Source organism: Chaetodon auriga, chromosome 10 (genome assembly GCF_051107435.1).
Source record: "Chaetodon auriga isolate fChaAug3 chromosome 10, fChaAug3.hap1, whole genome shotgun sequence".
Lineage (NCBI taxonomy): Eukaryota > Metazoa > Chordata > Actinopteri > Chaetodontiformes > Chaetodontidae > Chaetodon > Chaetodon auriga.
In genome coordinates this window covers 2601352-2627681 of record NC_135083.1, presented here as the reverse complement: position 1 = coordinate 2627681, position 26330 = coordinate 2601352, and the positions used below count along the sequence as shown (strand labels likewise).

Genomic DNA, 26330 nt, shown 5'->3' with positions numbered 1-26330 from the left:
GTTTCATGATAATGATGATGTGCATGGTGTGGGCCTGCAGCGCTGGTCAGACCCACGCTGTGAAACGCTGGTCATCTCAAACGCAGGGCACAGGCAGGTTGTCGGTTTGACTCCCAGGAGACGCTCACACTGACGAGAAACGACCTGATGACACAAACACTGAACAAACGAAGCGGCTCCTCATGGATGTTCAAGGGTTTCCGTTTATATATGTACAATTAAAATCACAGTTTTAACAAAATATAAAATAAATAACATTAACAATACTAAGATAAATGCATTCTGAGTGACCGGTCTGGAGACGGGCTTCTCTTTTTTAAAATCTGTTGTTTCTGCCTCCGCAGACAACTACAAACATTTGTTTTCCTCAAACTACATTTCCCATGAAGCACTGGGTGTAAGTATCCCGTCTCACATAATATCTTTTTCTCTATATATTTTTTGTATTAATGGTTTTTCATTAATATATCTATATATTTTTTGCACCTGGGATTTCCTCCCACCCCCCTTCCTGAATTGACCAACCACAGTTCAGCCCTGCAGCCTCCTGCAGCCAATCAGGAGCAGGTGTCCGAGTGGGCGACAGACAGTGGTGAGGTCAAAGGTGAGAGGTCACAGAGGCAGAGGTCAGCAGCAGCAGTGCCCAGGTAGGCCACCCTGGTGTGTGTGTGTGTGTGTGTGTGTGTGTGTGTGTGTGTGTGTGTGTGTATTACTATACTTTCTAGGTTTAAACGGATCTTAAAAGGATCTTTCGAGAAGACAGCGAACGTTTCATCAGATAACTGTGCTGCAGCTGATCGCTAACACGACCGTCTGAAAAATCAGCCAATATTTGTTTCCATTTTCACGCAGTTTTGTGTCTTTTGTTAAGCTGGAAATGGTGGTTACTGAACGCTAACGGCGACATGACATGAAAGCAGCTTAAATTTCACTGTTTTCAGGTCAAAAGACAGTTTGTCTTCGATGTAGATGCAGACAACTGAGGTCTTTTTATTGCTGATTAATGTGCGAGTTATTTTTGGATCATTTAGTCATGAAATGTGGAAAAAGGGAAAAACGTAAATCACAACTTCAAAGACCCCAAAGAGACATTTTCACATTCTAACTATCTGTCCAAATAGCAAAGACATTCAATTTAGAATCACATTAAACAGCAAAGATTCACCTTTGAGAAGCCGTTTGATCAATTCATGGAAAAATGAATCAGCTAATTTCAACTCTAAATAAAGTTAGCCTCTACGCAGCCTCAGAGAACAACTGACAACCTGAAGTTTACATTCAAAGGCGCGTTGTCTTAAATATGAATAACTGCTGTTAAAGATTGTTTTTATGGCGACGCTTCACTTAAAAACTTTACTGAGAAAGTGAGAAATGTCTCACAATGACGCGATGAAGCTGATGGACAGACGTATCGACGGAAAGATCCCCGCAAGTATAGTAAGACAAATGCAGTAAATGTGTGCGTGTGGTCGTGGTTTGTCTGAACTCCAGTGTTTTATTGCACCTGTCTGTGGTGTCTGTGGCGTCCGTGGTGTCGGGTGGGATCAGTACAGTCTCAGAGGAGTGGGAGAAACCGAATAAACCAAACAAACAAACAAAACAAAACAAAACAACATGATGAAAATGTTCCGTATAGTTTTCTCTTAAAAAATAGACGTCTCGTCTGTTTGTAAATCAGTAGTCGGAGGGAAGCGACTTCCATCCGTTTGTCCGTTTGTTTATCACAGGAGTGACGTGATTGATCCAGCAAACAAGAGGGATAAATAAACAACAAAGCAGAGCTTCTTGGTGGCGTGTGGCGGATGGAGGGAGCACCCTGCGTCTTCCAGTTGAAAGAGAGAAAAAGAGAAAGAAGGAGTCAGACAGCGTCGTCTTCTTTCGCCTCTCCGTCAGCTCGGACGTAGAAAACTGGACGATGAAAAGCACGGCGGCGAGGCGGGCGGCGGCCGGGGACCTCCACCTTTGATTGGCTCTTAAAGGTGAGTGGACGCTCATGAGGGGGAGGGTGAAGAATCCATGGCACAGGTTCACATTTCTCCCACTGAAATGCACTAAAATCTCCCAAGAAACCATGACGGCAGGCGGAACACGTCAACATCCGGATCGCCGCCTTCTCCGCTCAGGAGCCGCTGAGGTGAGAAACAGGAGAGGTGACGGAGGAGAAGGATGGAGATGGAAGCTAACAGGAAGTAAAAGGAGGCAAAGGTTCACGAGGACAGAGGAGAGAGGAGGTGAAGCGTTCACGATGAAGAGCCTGACAGACGGCAGGAAACCACGTCCCACATTCTCTGAACACGTCGTAACTCTCATTTCAGGGACAGGAAGGATGATCCCGGACCGATAACTCTGCCGGGCCAGCGTCAGCTGACTGCCGACACATCAGCGTCAGCGTAGGTTTGCTGATAATTAACAAAAGTCTGCTACAGAAAGAAATGTTAAAAAAAAAAAAGACATTTAAAAACAGTGTTTATAAAACACTTTTCTGTTAAATATCAGCATCGTCATCAGAGACAAACGTCCCGGCTGTGATCCACTCCAGCTCCGCTCACTGAGCCTTCTGGGCCTGTGAACATCCTCCTCCTGCAGTCTTCCTCTGCTGAGCATCCACTGAGGAAGACTGTGAGATGAGGCTGAACGCTCCAGAAAAAGCCTGTGAGACGTCCTTTATCAGCTCATTCATACATTCTGTACTGAAATATCAGCACAGTTCTGCTATTCGATGTTCTTTTATGCTTTTTTGTTTTTGAATTTGAGAAGCAGAGGATGGATCAGAGGAGAGTAAGGAAAGGAAAAAGAGTGAAAGGGAAGATTTAATGAGAAAGAAAAAGGAGGAGAGGATTCAACTGGAGAGCAGCGACGAGAGGAGGAAGCAGCGGGGGGGGGGGGGGGCAACAGGTGTGGAGGAGAAAAAACACATGAGGAGAAAGTCTTGGCAGTGATCGGAGAGACGTGAACGGAGGAGGAGTGATGGGAGGAGCGATGAAATGGTCTGGCATCAGTCCTGTCAGTGCAGGAGCAGAGGAGGAGGGGGAGGAGGAGGCGGCGGCGGTGGTGGACTAGGACTCGGAGGAGGTGCGCGAGCCGCCGTGAATGAGCGACTTGTAGATGTTGGAGGAGAGGAATCGTGGGTAGGAGTCCCTGTGCATCAGCGTGTAGATCTGTAGCTGGGCGTCCTCGAACGCGTGAGGCGTCGGGTCCTGCATCTTCCTGTTGATCACCTCTCGAACCCGGGCGTCCAGACTCACCTGGAGGGAAATTCAGTTCAGTTTAGTGGAGGGAGAAGACGACGCGTCCAGCTGTCAGTCAAGCATGCGTGGTTTGTTCACTTTAACCGGGAGCCAATGAGGCTTCAGCAGCTTTAATTAAAGGGACGTGGCTCCGATTAATCACCAATTTGGTCTCTAAGATTTAAGAAAGTAGTGAAAAATGGCCTCTGTGATTTTCCAAGGTGACGTTATCAAAGTATTTGTTCTGTCCAACAGTCCAAAGTGTCCTGATTTTGTCTTTTTTGGCTTGAAACATGACATTTGACTAAAGGATTATCAAACAGTTGCACACTGATCTCCTGTCAGTAGATAACGTTTCACTCTTTCTAGTTTGGACACTCACATCAGGCTCAGAGTGGCTCTCAAACAGCTGTTGATCGCTGACGGTTTGTGGAGTTCTGCTCTCCCTGAAAAACTCGCTCTGCGTCTGTAAATCTGTCTCTGTCCTCTCACATCTGGACTCACGGGCTGAGCGCACTTTGAAGGTGTTTTGTACTCTGCAGCTTTGTCATTAATTAACTTCCACAGAGTCTCCCCGCAGCCGCAGAACCAGCGGATATTTATAGAACGACGAGCTTTCTCTTATGGTTTCCCTCTGCTCTTATTTAGGAAAGACACACACACACACACACACACACACACACACACACACAGAGGCATCCTACCAAGGTCAGACATGCAGACAGACAGCCAGGCATGCATCTCCTCTGCCAAACTCACACGTCTGGATATCTCTGTATTTCACTGTGTGTCTATAAAAAGCATCGAGTGCCAGAAGGTGATGACAGCAGCAATTTATAGCTTCCTGCAAACACACCGCACACACACACGCAGACAACTGTACATACAAACACAGCAGTGTCTGAGCATGCCGACACACACGTACACACTGGTGATGGAGCCTGACGAGCGAAGCCTGCAGCACTCACACTAAATAAAGCAACTACTGTTAAACATGCACACACACACAGTTAAAAATAGCAGTAATGCAGACAATGCTTCCCCCATTTCTCCCCATAGACTCCCCATCAGACTTTAACACATTCGCTGTGTGTGTGTGTGTGTGTGTTCCACAGTATGTCCGAGTTCATGACGGCTGGTCAAATCTCTCGTTTCTGAAGCCGATCGCGTGCACAACAGCTGACAAATCAAAACCTTTAAATGTGCAGCGTGCGCCAAAAAGGAGCAGCAGAGGAATTCAATGGAGGACGTGTTGAGAGCAACAGGAAACAACGAGCCTCCAACCGTCTTTACAGCGTCAACATCAGAGAGGGACAAACCTTAACGTCTGTCCTGAAGAGAAAAACATGGACAGGGTTCATGAGCAGACCATGAAGATCAATAAACAAACTTTAGCTGCTGACACATCTCGCTGTGAATCAAGATGTAGGAGGTACGAACAGACTGACAGACAGACTGACTGACAGTCGGACACACATGAAGCAAGAACCACCGGACAAAACTAAACGCATCAGTCGGATCTTTCATCAGAAAATGTCTTCAAAAAATTGTAGTTCCCTAAATCATCTCGTTTCTGAGGCACAAGAGAGGCAACGTTCGCCCGACGGTTCGACATCCTGAAGTGATTAACGAGCAATAATCTCCTGGAATTTAAACAATGATGCAAGCCTTACATCTGCCAGCCCGACAGCAGCCTGAAAACTTCCAGGAAAAAATCCCTGGAAAAGCCTGGAAGAGCACGGAGTCCCTGTTACTTCATCGACCAGGCGTGAAGCTGATTCTGCGTCAGCGTTAAGGTGTTTGCAGCGGCTCTCCTACCTCTTTTGGCGATAATATGGAAATGTAGTCCTCGTAGATGGAGCGCGCTTTCTCCTCAACGGCGCTCTTGTTGATTTCCTGTTTGAGGTCTTCGCAGGCCAGCCAGAACAGCATGTTCTCCTCGCTGTACTCCGTCCGCAGGAACTCCCGGAAAACATTCCGACCCGCCGGGTTCCTCATCAGCTTGTCGAAGGACTGAGACCACAGCCGGATCTCCTCCACTGAGGGTTTGGTGCTGAGGAGGGAAGAGTCCCGATTCACTCCATCAGCAGTTCAAAGTCCTGACACGCTAACGTGCATGCTAAGTGTCACCACTGGAATCACGCTAACTTGAGCTGACATGCTTAACAACACATGCTAACTGTTAGCATGTCAATGTGAACGAGAGCAGATCAACATGCAGCGGCTGACATGCTAACACATTAGCATGCTACATATTTAACATGCATTATTAGCAGAGTAATGGACATTTCGGTCTTAGCATTGTTAGCACGTCTGTGAACGTTGAGCTGTGTTTTAAATGAAGTGCAGGTGTTGATGAGAAAATGTCTTCTCAGTCTGGGGCTGTTAAGTCCTTCTAAATCCTGCATCCAGACCGAAAACTAACCTTGACTAAAGCAGCAGGAGTTTATTTAAACCTTCCACACATTCTGTAGATTTCACAGCACACACAGTGAGTGTGTGTGTGTGTGTGTGTGTGTGTGTGTGTGTGTGTGTGTGTGTCAGCGCTGCAGACTCACCAAGCTTCACAGTTTGGTATAGTTTCCATCTTGGTGTCCTGTGATATTCTCTTCCTCCTGCTCCGCCTCCGTCTCTCCTCTTCATTCCTGACGGTGAGACTGACATGATAAAACGGCTTTCAGACAGGAAACGCGCACACACACGTGCGCACACACACACTAATCCACAGCTGACAGAAGAGTAATTGCCCTCAGAGCTACACACACACGTTCACTCACCCACAAAGATGTTACTACCCCCATTTGATGGCCGCACTAACCACAGTTATGTTAACAGCAGGGTAAAACAGCAGCTACAGGTGTCTACACCTTCAGCGTGTGGCTGACTGTGTGTGTGTGTGTGTGTGTGTGTGTGTGTGTGTGTGTGTGTGTGACACAGAGAGAGCTATAAATAATTAGTTCCCCTGTGGGAACTTTACAGACCTAATCACTACACAGTTACTGTCTGACTAACGTCTGCAGACTCACTGTGTGTGACTGTGAGTAGGCTTGTCCAGTGTATCTGTGTGTGTGTGTGTGTGTGTGTGTGTGTGTGTGTGTGTGTGTGTGTGTGTGTGTGTGTGCGCACGCACACATAGCCAGACTGGACCAAATGCTTCACCACAGCTGAAGTGTAAAAAAAAGAGTAAGTTTGTGTGTCAACGCCTCGGTGGCTGAAAGCGTGCCGAGTGGAAACCACAGGAACTGTGATTGGTCAGTTTGGGCTGATTGTGCTTCCTCCTGCAGGTTTCTGATGCTGCAGCATTTGCTGCAGGTGACGACGAGCTAAATCTGCTTCTTTTCAGCAACACTGGGTCTGGTGCTGGTATTTGAACTCCTCCTGAAGTCGCTGCAGCGGACATGTTGACATTTTTAAATATCAGCTGAAGACCTCGTTCAAGCAGCACACTCTCATCTCTTTTTTATACTTTTATTTCTTCGCCTTTTCACTTGAATCTCTCATTTTTTTTTTATGAACTTATTTATTTTTGTGTTTTTCTACTGTAGTTTGTGATCCAGCAGAGCCAAAGCCTTCTGCTTCCTTCGTCTTTCACTGCTGTTACTGAATAAAAACATAAATACATGAGACTGTCAGTGACACTGAGGAAGCAGAGACGCACAGTTTACCGCTGACACGCCGCTGAAGCTCCACTGACACCACGGACGAGTCGTGGAGTCACGCGAAGCCTCGCAGACACGATGAAGTTCGCTGAAACACCGACGAGGCAGCTGTGTCGTTTCCAGCTGTGCTGACAGAACTGCAGCACTCCCACACAGCCGCTCCGCCCGCGTGTGTGTTTGCTTACATTAGAGGTGCACATGTGTGCAAGCGCTGGTGTGTGTCTGTAAATGCAGTTTGTGTAAATGCGGTGTGTGTGTGTGTGTGTGTGTCCTACCATGAGCAGCTGCAACAGCAGCACCAGCAGAAGCAGCAGGCGTTGGGCCGTTGGGAATTCTGGGTAGAGGTCGTGCCCCGCCCCCCTCCCGCCCCGCTCAGTGCGGAGGTCTCGCTGCGACCCCCCCCCATGGCCAGCTCGGCCCCTCGCTCGCCCGGGATCGGACCTGTGTACTGCAGAGAGAGAGGTACTGTCACTTCGAGTCACTTTAAGTACCACAAAGTAAAAAATACTCCCTCTTAGTTTCAGGTGTTCCACATATTACATTCATAGACTGTTCATGCAGATGCATCAACGTGCAGCAGCAGGTCGAAGTGGAGCTGCTGCACCTTTAATTACTGTTGGAAATAAGTGGTTTCCAACCTAAGGTTCGGACCCTTCCAAGGGACACCTGATAAATCTGGAAGGTCAAAAGGTGATTCATGGAGAACAACACAAAGTCTTCTTATGAAATAGAGTTCAGCCTCTTTGGGTCTGAACAGTTATTTAAAGTACTTCAAAATGACTGACGGTGTCACGTCGAGCACTTCAGCATCAACCAATCCTGAGGTCACTCTGAACATCAGCACGGATCGATCCTGACACACATCAGGAGAGTTCAGGAGGAAAGAAAGCCGCATCCAGTGAAGAGTAAACCCTCTGCTCCACAGCGCGCAGAAAGATGACCCTCTCTGTTTACAGTAATCACAGCCAGGTAGCACCGTGAACATGGCACTGGGGTGTTTGTCTGTTTCAAAATGCTCCGCATGGCACGTTTGGCCTGACGGATGATGGATGAGCTCACGGTGAAGGATGTGAAGTCACAGAGCGTTCTCACCGGGCGTCAAACAAACACTGCGTGTGTTTTTGTGTTAGAAAATGTACAATCCTGCCAGACAGTCGTTTTCACAGCGATTAGGAAACTCTGTCTCTTTGACACAGACACGCTGATAATAACTGAACTGTAAACTGAGATGGGAGGGGGAGAAAAGGCAGAGAGGGGAGAAGAGAGACGAAGAAGCACGAGCAGATTCCTTCAGTCAAACCTGCCTTAAGGCTTCGCAAACAGACGGAACATAAAGCTGCAGATGAAGATGAACAAACAGGAAGTGCTCGCAAAAGATAATGAGTCAGTCTTTGACCACAATCTGTTTTCTTCTTCTTCTTCTTCAACAGAGCGAGACGAGGAAGAAACAGACGGGCAGAGTTAAAAGAGGGAATCAATAAATGGACTGCAAGACACAGCTCGGAGACGGAGCGATAAAAAAAAAGGTGAGAGGCGATAAAAGATGACAAGGAAGAGGAAGAGGGAAGCAAGAGGTTTACAAATTTAGAGAGGGTGATGAAGAGGAGAGAGAGAGAGAGAGAGAGAGAGAGAGAGAGAGAGAGAGGCACCATGTAGAATAGAGGAAGTGAAAGAGAGCGGGTATGGAGACAGACGGGGCAATGTGATGCATCATGTGACTGAACTGTGATCACACACACACACACACACACACACACACACACACACAGGTTTCTCAACTCTAGGTTCAGAATTCAGGATTTCTGGGTCGCTTGATCTACACATGACGCTGCAGGATGACATTTGTTTTCTACATTTAACATTTCAAAGTTCCTGCTCACAGCTCTCTTCATCCAGAGTTAAAAAAACACACACATGCCGCACATCTGTACGGCTGCACGCAGCAACACGTGTATGAAGACGAGGTGGACACCATGTGCTCACGTACACATGCACAGAAAGACACACAAAGCACACACACATAGGTGCAAATAAAGATGCAATTAGATGTACAGAGAACACACACACGCAGATACTGCAGTGTGTGTGTGTGTGTGTGTGTGTGTGTGTGTGTGTGTGTGTGTGTGTGTGTGTGCAGAGAATTCCTCGTCGATGCCATCATCATTAGACTGGATGTATTTGTTATTTCACATTTCTCTAAAATGGAGAAACTACAGCTCAGCTGACATTAGCCTCCAGCTGTCGACTGCGTGTGTGTGTGTGTGTGTGTGTGTGTGTGTGTGTGCCAGCACAGGGAAGTGGCCTGCTGACGTACGTGTGTGTGTGTGTGTGTGTGTGTGTGTGTGTGTGTGTGTGTGTGATTGATGCCAACACTGCAGACGGCGGCTGAGTGTGGCAGAATGGCCGCTGATGCTGGTCACACAGTAAATGCGTGAACGTGCAGCACTTTGATCCTGATGAAACGCTGCAGGCTGCAGCGGCTGAGCGATGAAGCGCAGCCACAACATGAACTCAAATGAAGGACGTCGCCTGCTGCTGCGGCACAAACTGCACGTTTCACTCCTTTGAGTCTCAGCCTGTGAACAAGGTGAGCTATTTAAATTCTTCAGCTTCACCACAAGCGTGTGCCGAGACTGCGAAGCGTGAATTTCTCCGTCCGCAGTCGTCTGTGAGCCTCGGGAGACGCAGGGCTCCGCACCGACGTCTTGGAATGGAACGAACACCTTTAGCTGCTCCCGGACGCTCGCTAGTCATAAAGGTTGGGTGACGACGTGCATCAAGAGCTGAAGTGAAACTGGAAGCTCTCACTTTACTCTAAAGCACGCTGCGCTGTGTCCACACAACAGCTTCTTCTTTAAATCGATGGATTTTGTTTCTTGAACGTCCCTGTTTTGAGCCGCTGTTTCCTAAAGTCCTGGACCATCACCGCTCCACACAGCAGGCATGTCTGCAGACAGTTCAGTCATGTCTGTAAGCGATTCATTTTCAGTTTGTACAGGAGAAAAAATGGAGCAGAAATGCCAGAAAAAAAAAATCGCTGTGGGCGACTGAAAAAAGCGACTGAAGAGACAAAGAAGCAGCCGTGAGGACTCCAAAGTTCTCAGAAACAACACAGGAAACAAGCATAAAGCCCATATTTCCATCTTGTGATGTGACTGGTGCTGTTTCAATGATGATTCAACTCGTTAGACCGACCAATCAGAACGGCCAGCTGCTCCTCGTGACGCGTTGAACTCGCAGTGTTCTCAGAACGGAGGAGCAGACTGCAGCAGCGCTAACATGTCCTGAATATGGACAGAAAACTGAGGAGACACCTTTAGTTTTTCACTGATAAAACACATCCTAAAGATGGATTATTATAACGACCCGCTCTCGGGGGAGGACCCTGGTCTGTGTGGTGACCATAAAACTGCCTGAAGAGAGAAAACCAACGACAAAACTTCAAGTGAACAGCGATTTTTCTCTGATTATGTGTGTTTGAGCAAGACAGCCACCTTTGGTGCAGCTGACAGGTGTGCTGTATGAGTGCGCTCAAACACACACAGGATGTACACAACCACACACCTGCAGAGACACACACACGCACACACACACTGCAGTGATATCACGGTTTACCTGCACCATCAGAGCAAAGATGGAGGAACACTCCCTTCCTCTCTTTTATCACCTACACCATCTTTTATAACACAGGGCTATCACATTTCTGCCTGTGTGTGTGTGTGTGTGTGTGTGTGTGTGTGTGTGTGTGTGTGTGTGTGAAAAGGCAAGTCTGTGCGTGTGTATGTGAATTCATGTTTTCTAGAGGTGATGACTGAACACTGGAAGATTCATTACGAAGAGGAGGAAAGAAAGAAAGACAGGAAGAGAGACAGAAAGACAGAAAGACAGAAAGAAAGAGAGACAGGAAGGAAGAAAGAAAGAAAGAAAGACAAAAAGAGAGAAAGAGATAAAGACAGAAAGAAAGAAAGAAAGAAAGAAAGACAAAAAGAAGAAAGAAAGAGATAAAGACAGAAAGAAAGAAAAAGAAAGAAAGAAAGAAAGAAAGAAAGAAAGAAAGAAAGAAAGATAAAAAGAGAGAAAGAGATAAAGACAGAAAGAAAGAAAGAAAGAAAGAAAGACAAAAAGAGAGAAAGAGATAAAGACAGAAAGAAAGAAAGAAAGAGAGACAGGAAGGAAGAAAGAAAGAAAGAAAGAAAGAAAGAAAGAAAGAAAGAAAGAAAGACAAAAAGAGAGAAAGAGATAAAGACAGAAAGAAAGAAAGAAAGAAAGAAAGAAAGAAAGAAAGACAGAAAGAAAGAAAGAAAGAAAGACAGAAGCTGTTCAGTTCCTTTTGAGCAGATGTCTCACTTCCTCTTTTGTTCCACGTGAATTTGTGTGTGTGTGTGTGTGTGTGTGTGTGTGTTTAACGGGATTTGGGCTGAGTGTTAATCTGATTAAAGTAGATGACATTAGGAAGACTTAGAAACCACACACAGACACACAGACACACTCACACGCATGCACACACACACACACACACACACGTACGTACGCACGCACGCACACACACACACACACACACACACACACACACGTACGTACACACACACACACGTACGTACACACACACACACACACACACACACACACACACACACACACACACAGTAGTTCATTATCTTTTCACTAAAACGACATTTCACTGAACAGTTACATACAACAGGTACATGAAAGCACTTCTGGGCACTTTTCTGTCCAGTGGTCATTTTTATAGAAGTCCACTGTGATCACATGGACCTGGACCTGGACCTGGACCTGGACCTGAACCTGAACCTGGACCTGGACCTGAACCAACCTGGACCTGGACCTGGACCTGGACCTGAACCTGGACCTGGACTTGGACCCGTGCTCTGGCAGCACAGATGGACTCACATGTCAATAAAGCAAGATCACATTTAAATTCAGAGTCACTGGCAGGGAATTGAGTGCAGCATGTACAGCACCCAACACACACACACACACACACACACACACACACACACACACACACACACACACACACACCCCAGCAGCACCTGCCAGCAGAGTTTAAGTAATTAAGCGCTCATTTTAAGTATTAATCTGAGAGATTACTGCTCCATAATCTCATCACCCGATCACAAACAGCCATCTATGAGAGTGTGTGTGTGTGTGTGTGTGTGTGTGTGTGTGTGTGTGTGTGTGTGTGTGTGTGTGTGACAGAGGTGTGGGTCACAGTGACAGATCAGGAGACAGACAGATGAAGGACGGAGTCAAAGAGTGACAGGCTGTTCTTTTAAGTAACTTCTCGGTTTACTGGAAACATGTTCACATATCTCACACAGGCTCCAGAAACACCTGTCTGAAACATTCCACAGGTAAACAGGTATGAAAGGGGCATCCTGGAAAGGCTCAGCCGTTCACGAGCGAGGATGGAGCGAGGTTTGTGAACACATGACTGGATGAAGGAGGTGAACACACGAGCTCAGGAACACTTGAGGAAACTGCACCAGCTCAGCCAGTTAAAGACTGGAGCTGCACCAGGAACCAATCAGGCTTCACACAGGTGAGCGGGGTCACTGCGGCTGGTCTGAATGTGTTTAAACGAGCTGTGACAGCAGTCGCACGAAGCCTGCAGCACTTCACTGGAGTTCAGACGTTTGTCCCTTCATCGGAGCAGGACTGCTCAAAGGCACCTCGAGCTACGAGCAGACATGTGACAGGCCCTGTCCAATCACAGCCATCAACACGGCGCTTCACATTTTGGGTAACACTTGCTTGAAGTTGATGTTTTGGTTGATGTTTTTTGGTTTTTGACCGATCGTGCTCATCTATCATGGGTGCTGTACGCCCACTCTGCTGCTAACACCGTCAAAACCCAACAAGCATGCACGATGCAGAGAACCTGGACCTTGATCACAGCGCCACCATCTGGCTCGTACTGCTCTTGAAGCCCATCATCTCTAGTTCTTGTTCCAGGTCTCATGTTTCTCGCTCATCCCTGCTCACAGCGATTCGAGCAGATGCAGACAAAATGTGACAGACTTGAGATAAACGGAGGCGACAGCTGCAGTCCCACCTGCACGCCGCGTGGTGGCGTGGAGGCGCATCCCGACTAAACACTCAGTCATGAAAAAGATTTTCACCTCAGCTCACTCTGCTCAATCATTTGGCCCATTTCCAACAAACATGAGGTGTGCAACAACGATTTTGTGGAACTAAATGGCGACATCACGACACGTCATCTCACGCTCTTCACAGGAACTGAGTGAACTGTCTGCCGCGTCCTCTCAGGTTCTCTCACTGAGGTCGCATTATCAGATATTATCAGTATCATTTTTAATGTCCTGGCTCAAAGTGAAGGAGACCAAGCGTTTACAGTCACGTCCTCTCAGCTACCGCCACTGTTTATCTCACGTCTTATCTGCAGCATTATTATCATTATCTTTACTGCATTTTATTCTGTTTTATTCTAGTTCTACCTGCATCAGTCCTGAAAGGTTTTGGTCCTGTTTCAACCACATGAAGCACTTTGTTTTGAAAAGTGCTGCATAAATAAAGTTTTTTACCGTCATTATTGATATGATAAAAGTACAGTAACAAGCAACAAGTGCGAGATGACTGTAACAACAGAAGAGGGCAATAAAAAACTTATTTCACCACCTGGAACAGAAGCACCTGGTGGAGCACGAGAAGAGCGAAACAGCTGAGTTCAAACCCCGGCGACTGAGCAGAGCATCGATCGAATCATATCGTTATGAATAGCAGATTCACAGACGTACCCTGAAACATAACCCTGACATGATCACAGTGAAGTCACAACACGACCCGGAGCCCTCAGGTGAAGAAACACCTGAGTGTCTGAAGCACAGCTTTGAATGCATTCAAAGATTTCAGCACAAAACCAGAAAACATCAGCTGCTCTTAATGATTTGGTTGCCAATGAATCTGTGAATCAACTCTCAAGATCTGAAACCCAAAGCAAAATAAAAACACGTCAAGGTTTGTCTCACCAACAGCCCAAAAGCCAACAGACGGAGTTATACCCTAAATGAACACAAGCAGGCCGGCGTTCCTCTGTGTCTCTGTTTAGATCAGTGTCGGCTCTGCTGCTCAACTCGGTGTCTCTGAGCTGAGGAGCTCAGTGGGTGTGAAGTCACTTCTGGCTGCTTTGCAGATTCCACTTCACAAACAGTGCAGGTGGATGACAGTGAGTCACACCTCAGATCCACTGGAGGAGAGGAGCTGCTCCAAACTCCTGTCCTGACATGTTAACGCTGCCAAAGCTTTGCTAATGCACTGTTTAACACACACACGCGCACACACACACACAGACACACACACACACACACACACACACACACAAACACACACACACTATACTATACTGTATTTTCCTCTCCTCTCGTTCTTGATCTTGAAAATGTCACACACTCCCTCGCTCTCACACTGAAACTCCCTCTTACTTTACAACAGTCTCTCTCTCTCTCACACACACACACACACACACATACACATACACACACACACACACACACACACACACACACACAGAGTAAGTGGGTCTATAAATCCGGCCTAACAGCGCTCTGCAGTGACAGATTCAAGGTTTTTCACCAGAGGGCTGCGCCAACAAACCATATCAGCTCCCAAATTCATCTCTTCTGCTCTCGTTATATGGACACACACACACACACACACACACACACACACACACACACACACACACACACACAAACACACACACACATGCGCGCGCGCGCACACACACACACACACACACACACACACACACACACACACACACACACACTGACTAGATACACACAGTAAAGCTACAACTGCTCACACGTGCATACAAACACACTGTGACGCACACAATTGCAACAACATACACATGTCCACTTAGAGTAACATCACACACACACACACACACACACACACACACACACACACACACACACTACAACCATACAAGCTGCAGCATGCCCCTTTGCAAACATGCCTGAAACCAAACATGAAAACGCTGACTTCCCATTAAAACAGGGAAAACACATTTTTGTCCACAGTGAGAAAAAAGACACATTCAAAGACACGTTCAAAGACACATTCAAAGACACGTACAAAGACACGTAATGTTAAATATGCCTGAAGGTCAGTGGATTCTCCGGAGTAGAAATCACTCTGGACACTGTCGGATATCATTTCCAGAAAGCTTTGTTACTGCTGACTTTCACCAAATGTCATTTTTCAGCGCTCTGACCAACAGATCTGAGAAATGGATTAACTCCATCTCCATGGTTAGATACCACGTTGTGGTCAGTCACAGGTTTGATTCCCGGAGCGGACAGCAAGTATGTGTCCACGAACAGCCAGACGTCCTGTAGGTTGGGGTCGGGCGATTGGAGGACTATGTCGGTTGTCTGTGATTGGCTAAATCCATCACTGTTTTGTTTTTTTCTTTTAATTCTTTTAATTTAACGGTCTGCACAAAGAGGCTAACAGCAGCAGAGGGAAGTCGCAGGAAGTCAGAATATCTTCATGTGTAACTCTGTGAATTAAGGGTTTGTTTCCACCAAAGCAGAGCTGGTGATGGGACAGAGGAAGGACTAATCTGAATCAGGACCACTTAATTCTTTACTGCTTCCAACATCGCAAAATGCATTACAGGTGCATTTTTCTTTTTCTCCTTTCACAATAAAAGCCCTGCGTACACGCTGCTGACCAGGTTAAACATTCAGTATCCACCAGCACTTACACGCCAGCAGTCTCTCGACTCGACGAATTACCGTAACTTTACATTACAGCTCAGCATTTCTGTCGTGTCAGCCATCTGCCGAGTCAAATCTGACACTCACACTTACTTACAGGGAGAATGAGACTTGAAACCAGGTTATCGCCACCGCAAACCATTCGTGCACTTCTGCTGTCGACTACCGCTGAGCGCTGAAGCTATAAAAAGACTCAGAGGGCATAAAATGAGCACAAAAAAACCCTGATTGATCAGTCGATTGATAGAAAACTCAATGAATGATGAAAAATGGTGATGAAAAAAATGATCCATTAATTAGTCTCCAATGTGAGCATTTGCTGCTTGTCTGTGTTTTACATGGCAGTTAATGCACCACCTTTGGCTTTTCAACTGTTGGTTGTGCAAAACAAGAAAGTTGCTGACATTACCAAGTGTATCAATAATGGAGAAGCAACTCCTGGCGATCCAAATAAATGATTAACAATAAACCAAAGCCAAGAGGTCTGGAAAGAGGGAAATCCATCTGAAACCTCTGAATCTGGAGAAAGTAAAATGTGCAGATTATTAGTTGTTTATCAGCCAAAATATGCAAAAATATGTCCAAGGTGTCCACTTTTCAGGAACTGAGAAAAGTCTTGTTTAAAGCTTGATGACAACGCATTTTCAAGTGTATCTACGAGGGTGTTGAAAGAGTTTCATCAGAAAGACAACTGGGAATTTCCTCTAAAACCCACAGAGGGGTTATTAAATCACATAAATCTGAGTAAAGAAGGGACATTCAGTTTGGGACGCATCCTTCTGAAGTGCATGGGCAGCCAGAGAGGGACTCAAACCACTAATCCCAGTGCTCCCTGCTCTCTATCCAGCTATAAAGTCACAACTTTTAAGAGCGCGCGAACTAACCAAACTCTGTCACATTCAACTGTCAGCACACAGAAAGCACTCAGCCGCAAAGCTCACCAGAGACGAGACGGTTCAGTGGTGGATCGACGATGGACGACTGAATGAAAGAACAAACGGGTCCTTCTTTTTAGCCTCTCTCACTCTTTCACTAATAGCTACGATGGTTCCATCAATCAACACTCGAGTAAAGGAGGACGAGACAAAAGGCAAGAGAAAAAGATGGAGAGAGAGCCAGAGAGAGAGAGAGAGGCAGGAAGCAGAGTCAGAAGTATTGTGACACACAGGGCTTCTTGGTTTCTTTCTGAAACTTGATGAATCAGACCTGGTGTCTACACACTGACGCCCACACACGCACTCACACCAACCCTACCCGTCATGACTGCGTGAGCCTATTCATGCCAAGATGGCTTACAGAGAAAAGCTCCTAAAACCAGCATTTACATTCCTTCTTCCTCTGAACTTGGACACCCCTGGAGTCCAGTCCAGACTTGTCAACGTCTCCGTCTTTCACAAGAATGCCAAACTTTACAAATCTGACTGTGTATCCCTCGAGCTACGTAAATGCTGCAGGCAGCAAACATCAGAGAGGATCGTGTCTTCCCGGCTCCGCCGTGTCAGCCTCCTCATTCTTTGATGGGAGGAGAGTGAAAAAGAGGCAGCTGTTCGCAGCTTCGCCTCCCTCTGATTGACCGAGCGCGTACACTACACGGCCGTACTCCAGCGCGCTTGTTGCCTCGGTCTGGTTTTCATGCTTTGGGCCCCTTAGTTCAAAACAAGGTAAATCCTAACGCCGGAGCATTGAGATATATTTCAGACAGTAGAGCGCTTGAACCGAAGGCAGGTTCATCAAGAACCGCTTTTCCATGTTGGAGTGGAAGAGCTTAACTGGCCTGCACTAAGCCTGGACCTCAACCCCTTCCATCGCCTATAGGATGAACCGGAGCCAGACCTTATCACCCAACATCAAGGCTGGATCTCACTAACGCAAATCCCTGCAGGTTCCAAAAACCTGTGGAAGCCTTCCTAGAAGAATGGAGGCAGTTATAGCAGCAGATTAATGCCGTGGTTTTGGAATGAGATGTTCAGCATGTGATATGAGTCAGGGTTTCCTGCAGCCTTCGCCCGAAATAAAGGGCGCCTCAATAATGTAAGATGGAATTACATTTGTGTGAAATACAACACTAGGCTTATCAAGCTTTAGGAGCAAATGAGCAGCGGTTCATTCACACAACGAAGGCCACATATTTAATGAGTGAGGCGACTGTTCAAACCGTCGTCTGGTAGCTGTGATGAGCAGATGAGATGGTCGGGGTCAGCTGGAGACTGACGGACTGATCACATTCTTCGCAGTATTTAATCAGAGCTGCACGTCGCAGAAACAGGAAGCTTTTTACAATCAGCCCCGACCAGGTGCTGATGGAGGAGTTCACACACTGCTCTTACAGGAGAAACAATCTAAACAGAGTATTACAGCTGAGGTGGGCTGCCTGATGTCAAGACACCCCCCCGCCCACTAAAATCAGAGGAAATCTAACATCAACCTGTACCAATGCGATCACTTCAGTGAACCTTTAACTGGCAGCTTGGCATCGAGCAGTCGGCTGAATGTACACACTGAACCAGCCTGTGTGAAGGACAACAGGAGAGTTAATACGAGGGAGGAAACAGACGAGCACGACGGAGAAGAAGACGGGGAGAGAGAGCTGAGAGGGAATATGGGGGAGTGGGAGAAAGAACTCGAGAAAGAGTGATGAAGAGTGAAAGTGGGTGAGAGATAACGAGAGGGAAAGCAGTGGAGGAACTGGGAGGAATGGGGGAGAGCGAGAGAGAGAAAAACAGTCCAAACGTCCAGGAATGTTACTACTTCACTCATTTTGTCCAGGATGCTCTGCCAGACGACTGTGTGGACCTGAGGTATACAAGTATCCCAGCATGCATTTCACACCCACCACCAATGGCAGCAATGGTGCAAGTTAGGAGCGACTCATCACTGATTTTTCTTCTGTAACTGCTGTCGTGTCAGCACTCTGAGCTTTGAGATCCACTGACCACTGATGCTTTCTGAGGTATTCTGAGAGTTTGCACTGTATTCTTTCCATGAGCCTGTTGCTCTGCCAGCAGACAGGTGTGACAGGTGTGACAAAAACATTTCCCACACAGTAAACAAAGAAATTCAGTTGGTTTACCAGTACGTCCGTCATGTTGTGAGGGCGGGCAGTCGGTTAGTGTGCAAGTCGTCAGCGATGTTAGCAGGCCGGACACATGCATGTCATCCCCCCTTCTGCCTCGGACCTCTCCTTTATAAACACACACACACACACACACACACACACACGCAAAAACATGCAAACGTGCATTCACGCATATATGGCACACAGAACCACAATGATGCATCACAAAAACACACACAGTCATACATGAACGTGTGTGAAATCCCAAAAGAACGTGCAGCCGAGGACCGAAAACACGACGAAGAAGCACAGAAAACACAGCACAACCACAAAATGCACCAAACATTTATCCAAAGAAACATGGGTGCATACAGGCAACAGCACACACACACACACACACACACACATACGCACACACACGGAGAGAAAAAAGGGCACAGTGAGTGTGTGTGATCTTCCATCTGTGACACAGGACATTCATTTTCTGACAATTAATTCAAATTTTAAGCAAATTTCCCCCAAAAAAAAGGAAATGAAAGAGAAAGTGACTGTGTGTGTGTTTCCACAAACTCCTCTCACGTAAACACACTGCGGACGTTTGAACACGAGTATTTAACCAGGACCTGCAGAAGGTCACGGTGTGTCATCGCTGCTTCACGTGTAAGATGACGTTCACACATTAACACTGGACGAGGTGCCTCCCTGTAACCGGACCACACCAACACCACCAAATATCGCACCGTACCAGCAATAACAATGATATAATAATGGACCAAACTATGACTGGAAGACCCATTCACACACGACCAAAACACCACCAACAAGGGCATAACAGTGGTCCAATTCACTGGTTTAACACCAGTTCATACTGGACCAAACCAGGACAATGCTCCTGTCAATACTGGACCAAAACTGGCCTAAAACACTACAGAAAATCAAATGCACCAACACTGTTGAACAATTTCAAGATGTTGACCATGATGCAACGCTGCACTTCTGGAGCGCTGAGTCCTTTAAAAGCAGCTGCCCTTTGGATATTTACCTCTGGGGTCCATTTTCCTTTGAAATCCTCAACGTAACCGGAATTCCAAATTGAAGCCATGAGACAGAGATTAGTTGCAAGGTTGTTGCTTATCATGCCAATTAGCTTCAATAAGGAAAGCTAATGAAGAGGTCATTTTGGAGAAATAGGAGTTTTTGAGTTTATGGAATTCTTAACTTGTTCTTAATTTGCTCCAACATCAGGTTTTGGAGTGCTGGTTGGACAAAACGAACATTTGCTCACATTGCTGAAAGTTGTATTTTTCAGATATTTTCTAGATCTACACCCTCAGAAACACTGTTTAATAAGCAGATGGATGGAGCCATCGTGATGTCAGCCATTGGTTTGTGGACTGCTGTTTGTAACCATTGAGTCTGGCACAATGGTTACGGCCATTTTGGGGGGTTTTTTTAGAGCTGGAAGTTACCATGTTTGGATGAGGAGGTGGAGCCGGGTAGGACACATGCTGCTACGCCTTTATCCTGGCTGGATCTGACTGAGAAGCCAAGGACGTGCCGCAGTACTGACTTGTCAGTCACAAGGTGGCCACGCCCTGATGCATGGAGCCATGATTCACAAAATGACCAGCGTGGTGTACAGAAGACTGGAAACTAGTGACCGAGCCCATAAAGTCATCAGGGAAATGTTTACTGAGGTAATAAATCAATCGATAATTAGGCTAATTTTCTCTTAAGCTCACATTAATTCAGACTTTTTTTTGCAACCAGTAGAGTCGCCTCCTGCTGACCACTAGAAAGAATGCAGGATTAAGGCAGTCCCACGTCAGCTTCACTGGTCAGACCTGGAGCCCCGTCGACTTATTTTAGGGTCTATGGGAACAGCATATAACTCGTAACTCCAATTTTGGCGACTGTGTTTTAAGTTGATATTATTATTAAGAGTGACATGGTCTTCTATGGGCTGAGAAAACTCTCTGAACTCTCGATGATCCTTTCAAAATCCCACTGGAACCACAAAAATATGTTGTGGTCAAACTAAAAATACAGCAGGTTTTTTCAGCTCCTGGACAAACATTTGACATTCTGGAGGTTTAAGGTTTTCATGCGACATCAGTGATGGGAATGCTGGTTTTGACCAGTGAAACCACCACACACTCGTAGCACAAGATGATAATGAAGACACACACTTGAGAGAATGGCAGCCACATACACACCACACACACACACACACACACACACGCAGAGTTACAGTAAAGGTGGACAGAAATACACAATAAGAGACTGAAAGAAAAAACAAAGGGGGAAACAGAAACCACGAGAGAGACGCAGGAAGGGAAGACGATGACCAACTTAAAAAAAGAGGAAGCAAGCAACAGACATAATGAAGAAAGACACAGGAAGAGGAAGTGTGTACCAACTGGCAACAGGAAGTAGGAAAAAGCTTCAAGACTCTGGACGGGGTACAAGTCAGTACCTTTGAGGTGGAACGTTTCTTAATCTCAGGGTTGAGACCCCAGAGTCAGTTTACTGATACTGAGGGCGTAACTCGAACCAGCTACAGGAAAGGACCCCAAAACACAAGGATTTACAAGGATAAAGCGAGCTGGATGTTGACATTTACTTGCCAGCATTTCCACATGTCTGAGACACACAGAACAGAAAACAGAGAAGCTCTGCAAAGAGCTTTATTTTGAAAAACTGGCACCTCCTTCAGCCCTCATGTCTGATTTGAAAAGCACCTTCCTGTGCAATGCCTTCACCTGAAGCGGTCCGGTATAATTCCTGAAAAGGTGTTTACTGCACAATGAAGGGATGAATTGTAAAATACCACCTCTGCTCAAATTACATATACATTAACGCAACCACACATTCGTTTCTGCTTTTTTTGTGTCTCTTCCTCTAAAAATCGGCTAACCAGAGCGTAACGCCTTATATGGTCATAAATAGGAATTCTATAAGAATCCTATGAGTCCCAGTAGTGATATTGAAGCTATAGTTTAGACTAAGGGTGTGTTATGGTATATAGGAGAATGTGTACAATAAGACTACTGCTGGACTGGACAAGCATGTCGGAACTTCATAGTGTCAGTTTATACATAAACATATCATCAAGTACAGCAAGGTCACAATAAACTCACAAACCTCACAGACACTGTAGGAACAGGGTCTTTTTTGGACTCCACCGCCCCTAATTTGTGACGTCGCTCTGACATTCGCTGTGAGTTTTAATTCCAATAATCAAGATCTCATTCAAAGTCTAAATTCATAAAGATCAGCCCAAACAAACACTATTTTCAGCTACCAGACCTCCACCATAAGGCTGCAACCTCACACCACCATTTTTGAATTTTTTTTCACATTTCACTCATGACTTCGACTGCTGATAATACATATATTATTATTATTATTATTAAGACCCTCTGATGATTCAAATTGACCAAAACAGTCCATCAGTCACCAGTACCTGATGTATTCTTCCAATGGCCCAATGCTCAGCAAATCTCAGCTACACAATAACAGACCAACACAGAGCAGGTTCACAGCCTACTGAATGTAAATGGGACAGGTATGCATGACTCCAATCTTATTAAAGTTTGCCATTGGTCTAACTTAGTTAGCATCATTCAATTTTGTGTTTCCTCTATCAGGTATGTTCAGTAATTTGCAGAGGGCGGCCAACTCAGGTTTTAGTTCCACAACAATCTCTAGCCTCATGCTTCCTTACATAAAAATCCCATCCAGTACTGAGGAATTCAGATTTTCCATACAGGGAAAAGACAGTAATGGTGTCAGATCGCGACCTGTTGAGGCAGAAACCCTGAGCTGATGTACCGAATTCAGTTTTATATCACAGAACATTGGGATCTGAACAAAACAAACAGTTAAAAGAGTCATATTTTACAAGTCATGTACAGCTATTATTTGTCCTTAGCTTAAGAAAGGCTGTTCTGAGTACTTTTCCAATTCTGTTTGAATTGAAGTGAGAGTGAAAAGGTCCAGTCCAAAGATGGAAGAATTGTACCAATAAGATCTAATTCAATTAGTTACCAAAAGCAGATTCCATCGCATCTTGCCCCTCATTCTATTACCCAGCACCACACCAAACTCCATTCTCGAATTTAACACTTTTAAGTTTCTTTCTTTCTTTACAATGCAGACTGAGTGAAGAATATTCACCGGCTACTTTTCCAAATCCACATGAACCACTCTTCCCATCGGCATCAATTAGATCCACCTCACAGCATGTACTTACAAAGACAATATGTCACTTTTACAACAGTCCAACTGTTTCTCCCGTTATTTCCTCCTTCCAAAGCAATGGTGAAAACGCCAGGAGCAAATGCCAGTTTTCATTAAAACAAAAGTATGACTGTTGTGCTAACTGCATGCCAAATTAATCAGAGCACACAAGGGCAAATTGCCTCCCAAGTTACCATATGACCGGATGCTGACAAGCAATGCAGCGTTTAAAAGACTCTTTTTTTTAAGCACAGTCTGGTGCAGTGATCTATCCACATGAAACGCACTGAGGCTACAGCACTTCACTTCCAGCAAACAGCATCATCAATCTGGTTTAACAGAGTGGTCTCTGGTCGCGCTCAGCTAAAAACACAAAAACACGGACCGTCAGCGCGTTAGGGTGTTGTTCATTAGCAAGCATGTTTGTAACCGGTACAGACGACATTATCGTCACTTCAGCTGTCCGTCCTCGGCTCAGCTGCATGAGTGTGGAGGGCTACGAACCACACGAGGCTGTTTGTAAAGACTCTCACACTGAGCTGACATAAATGAATGCTGGGTAAATACGCTGAGAACTGGAAGAGAAAAGGTCCAATCAGTGCATGCGATATCCCACTTAAGGAGTGCACTCATCAGACTTTTTCTCTGTCGATAACCAGCACCAAAATCAACATGATCTTCACACATCCTTAGAGCAGATACAGGAAAAACTGACAACATTGTTTTGTTCAGTGAGAAAGCGCCGCAACAAAAAAGCTTGAAAAATTAGTTGAGGGCAGAAAACATTGAAAAAAGTCTCAGATAATGTCTGTTGTTGGTAAGTTAGCGTATCTAAATGTACATTAACACGACAAACTAACGCACCAGCCTCGCAACATGGAGGACACCAACCACAAGTCTTCATTCAGTGAGACGAACATGTCAGTCTGTAAAATAAAAGTCAGAGTATTTAAAGAGAACATCTGCTGTTCTTAATAGAAAATGGCCGAGCTTCTAAAATGCTCTTTTAATAGCTTCAAATGATGCCGAGGTCAGTGAGGGCTGTGATACGTAGCCTAACGTTGGCTTTAAGATTGGAGAAAACGGAGCTACATCATTCCTGCATGCAAGATTCCTTTGCAGGTTCTTGCGGTTAGCACCTAGCTCCAGAAGCTAAATCTCAAGCTAGCAACTTGCTATCTTACGAGCTAGCAAACTCACCAAGACAAAAACACGCATTTTACAACACTGAATCCGTATCGCAACTGACGGCACACTACACCACAGGTGGTTAGCAGTGCAGTTAGCATGCCAAGAGTTAGCTTAAATAGCTAGCTAGGAGAGGGTTTTTTGTTGTCGTAAATGCTTGTTTTTATACTATTTAATACTATTTTAATATTTAACACATATTATATAACTTGATATTTAGTTACATTTAGTTAATTGTTTATTTGTAACTCATTTTTAACTGCTGTAATCCCTGTTTATATTTTTGTTACTTTTCTGTTACTTTTTTAAACAATTGGGAAAAGAAACAAAAAAGCCACAAACAAATCCAAATATTGAGGTTTCAGTCAAATACATGAAGTTCAACACGAAATTTATCAAACGTGCTAGTTAGCCGCGAGCCTGCGTTAACGTACCAATGAACCATGTCCCCTTACACCTGAGAGGGTTCATCATCCTCAACAGCAGACAGTAAGCTAACAGTCAGTTAAATTTATTTAACTAAACTCACTTCATTGGACATGAAAACTGAAAAAAGCCAGAAAGTCAGTAAACAAAAATAAAGTAACCCTTTTTCTCCTTCCTCAGTTTTCTAACAACAACCTGTTTGTGTGTTTTTGGACAGTTAAAGACTGAACCACCGCTGCTGGTGTCATTAAGAAAAACGTCCAAAAGACACAGAAACAGACGGAAAAGGAGACAAGACGGAGGTCCGCTCGACTCCTTCTGCTCCTCTTTTCCCCACAGACCGCCTGCCTGCTGCCCGTCCTCAAGAAGGAGTCAAGGAGGTGAGAAAGGCAACGAGGGAAGGAGGAAAGGAGGGAGGGGAGGGAAGGAACCGCGGAGCCCGACCTTTTCCTCAACACCGCGGAACGAAGAAAAGCCCCGCCGCGGACTGGAGACCAGGGAAGGGGAAATTAAACTGAACAGCAGCCCTCCCCTCCCCGTGTCCAAGCTCGTTTCTGCAGCCGATCAGATACTCACAATCTTGGCATTAATAAGGTCTGGAGGGCGGTATCCGCTGCGCTTTCGGTGGCACATCCGTGAGCTTTTTTCTTCCTCTGCCGCTCCGCACCGGGGGGTTGGTGCGCGGATTTTTTTTATTTATTTTTCTAAATATCCTGCCGCCGCCGCCGCCGCCGCTGTATCGGAAGAAGAAGAAGAAGAACAAGAAGAAGAAGAAGAAGGAGTCCGCCTCCTCCCCCTTCTGCTGCTCTCCTCCTGCTCGGGTTTTTCCCAGAGAGAGAGAGAGAGAGAGAGAGAGAGAGAGTGATAGAGAGACACGCAGAAAGAGTGTGTGTGTGAGAGAGAGAGAGAGGGAGCGAGATCACCGCCCTGGCGGACAGAGGCGGCAGAGCGCATGCGCGGATTCAGACGTCCATCCAGGCAGGAGGGAGCTGGAGTCCTCCACAAAAAACTTTACATACTGTATATAAATATCAGTTAAATTTGCTGAATATGACACATCATAAAAGATCGTTTAAAGTAATAATAGCTGGAGTTTAATAATACATGATCTTACTTTACACTCTCTTTTTAAACATATGGCTAATTAGATAATTTTTTTAATACACTGTCATGCATGCGCACATAATGAAAGTTGTAATTATTGCAGCTTCACATGTGCATTACAGCCGTATATATTGTTTCATGCTTTCTTATATCTACAAACATGACAATAATCTTTCAGATTTACTTTAGGGACTGTTAGCATGAAAAAAATATTCGCTCTATTTGTAAAGTGACACTAAATCAGACAGAAGATATTTTAATGTTTAAACCATGAACGTTTCTTTGCACACGCACCACAGATCAGTGTGAGATATCTGTGACCACAGACTCAAACCACTGGGCCGACTTCTCTTCTGCTAATCATATCTAGGGAGGACTCACCGGTGGATTTACAACATCACATCTTTACAGGACCCTGAAAAACAACACCAGGCATCCTCCATGAAATGTGGTTCCTCCTTTTCAGGAATCTTAAGGAGTCAAACACATGATGAGAGTCAGTACACTTCACTACAGCCGCCATCAATGCGACTATTCTTTATTCTGGAGCTGCGCTCTCTACATGCAGCCAGTCATACATCCATTTTTCTTGGCACATAGGAAGATAATGTTGCATATTAAAAGACCCATAATGAGTTGTCTTAGGTTCACCTGGTTCACC

At 45.5% G+C, this 26330-nt stretch overlaps 1 protein-coding gene across 5 annotated transcripts; it reads right to left on the bottom strand.

Moving 5' to 3' along the window:
- Window positions 1-61: 61 nt before the first annotated feature.
- On the bottom strand, window positions 62-25344 carry rgs19 (regulator of G protein signaling 19). Of its 5 annotated transcripts, XM_076741460.1 has the most exons (6): window positions 25142-25344; window positions 18725-18835; window positions 7162-7334; window positions 5786-5884; window positions 5046-5280; window positions 63-3245 (listed from the first exon to the last, which is right to left on the bottom strand). In XM_076741460.1, the coding sequence occupies exons 2-6, from the start codon at window positions 18737-18739 to the stop codon at window positions 3057-3059; spliced, it is 711 nt and encodes a 236-aa protein (XP_076597575.1). In that variant the 5' UTR covers window positions 18740-18835; window positions 25142-25344; the 3' UTR covers window positions 63-3056. The 5 variants fall into 5 exon arrangements, with proteins under 5 accessions (XP_076597572.1, XP_076597574.1, XP_076597575.1 ...); XM_076741457.1 differs by lacking the exon at window positions 18725-18835 and having other exon boundaries at window positions 62-3245; window positions 25142-25315; XM_076741459.1 differs by lacking the exons at window positions 18725-18835; window positions 25142-25344 and adding an exon at window positions 15752-16430 and having other exon boundaries at window positions 62-3245.
- Window positions 25345-26330: the final 986 nt, after the last annotated feature.

Bases quoted from the DNA above. Each gene is read 5' to 3' on its own strand.
- rgs19 (XM_076741457.1), bottom strand. From the start codon at position 25,198: ATGTGCCACCGAAAGCGCAGCGGATACCGCCCTCCAGACCTTATTAAT. The intron at 7,335-25,141 runs GTGAGTATCTGA...CTCTCTCTGCAG, and splicing joins ACCTTATTAATGCCAAGATT to TACACAGGTCCGATCCCGGG. The intron at 5,281-5,785 runs GTGAGTCTGCAG...TTCCCTCCTCAG, and splicing joins ATACCAAACTGTGAAGCTTG to CACCAAACCCTCAGTGGAGG.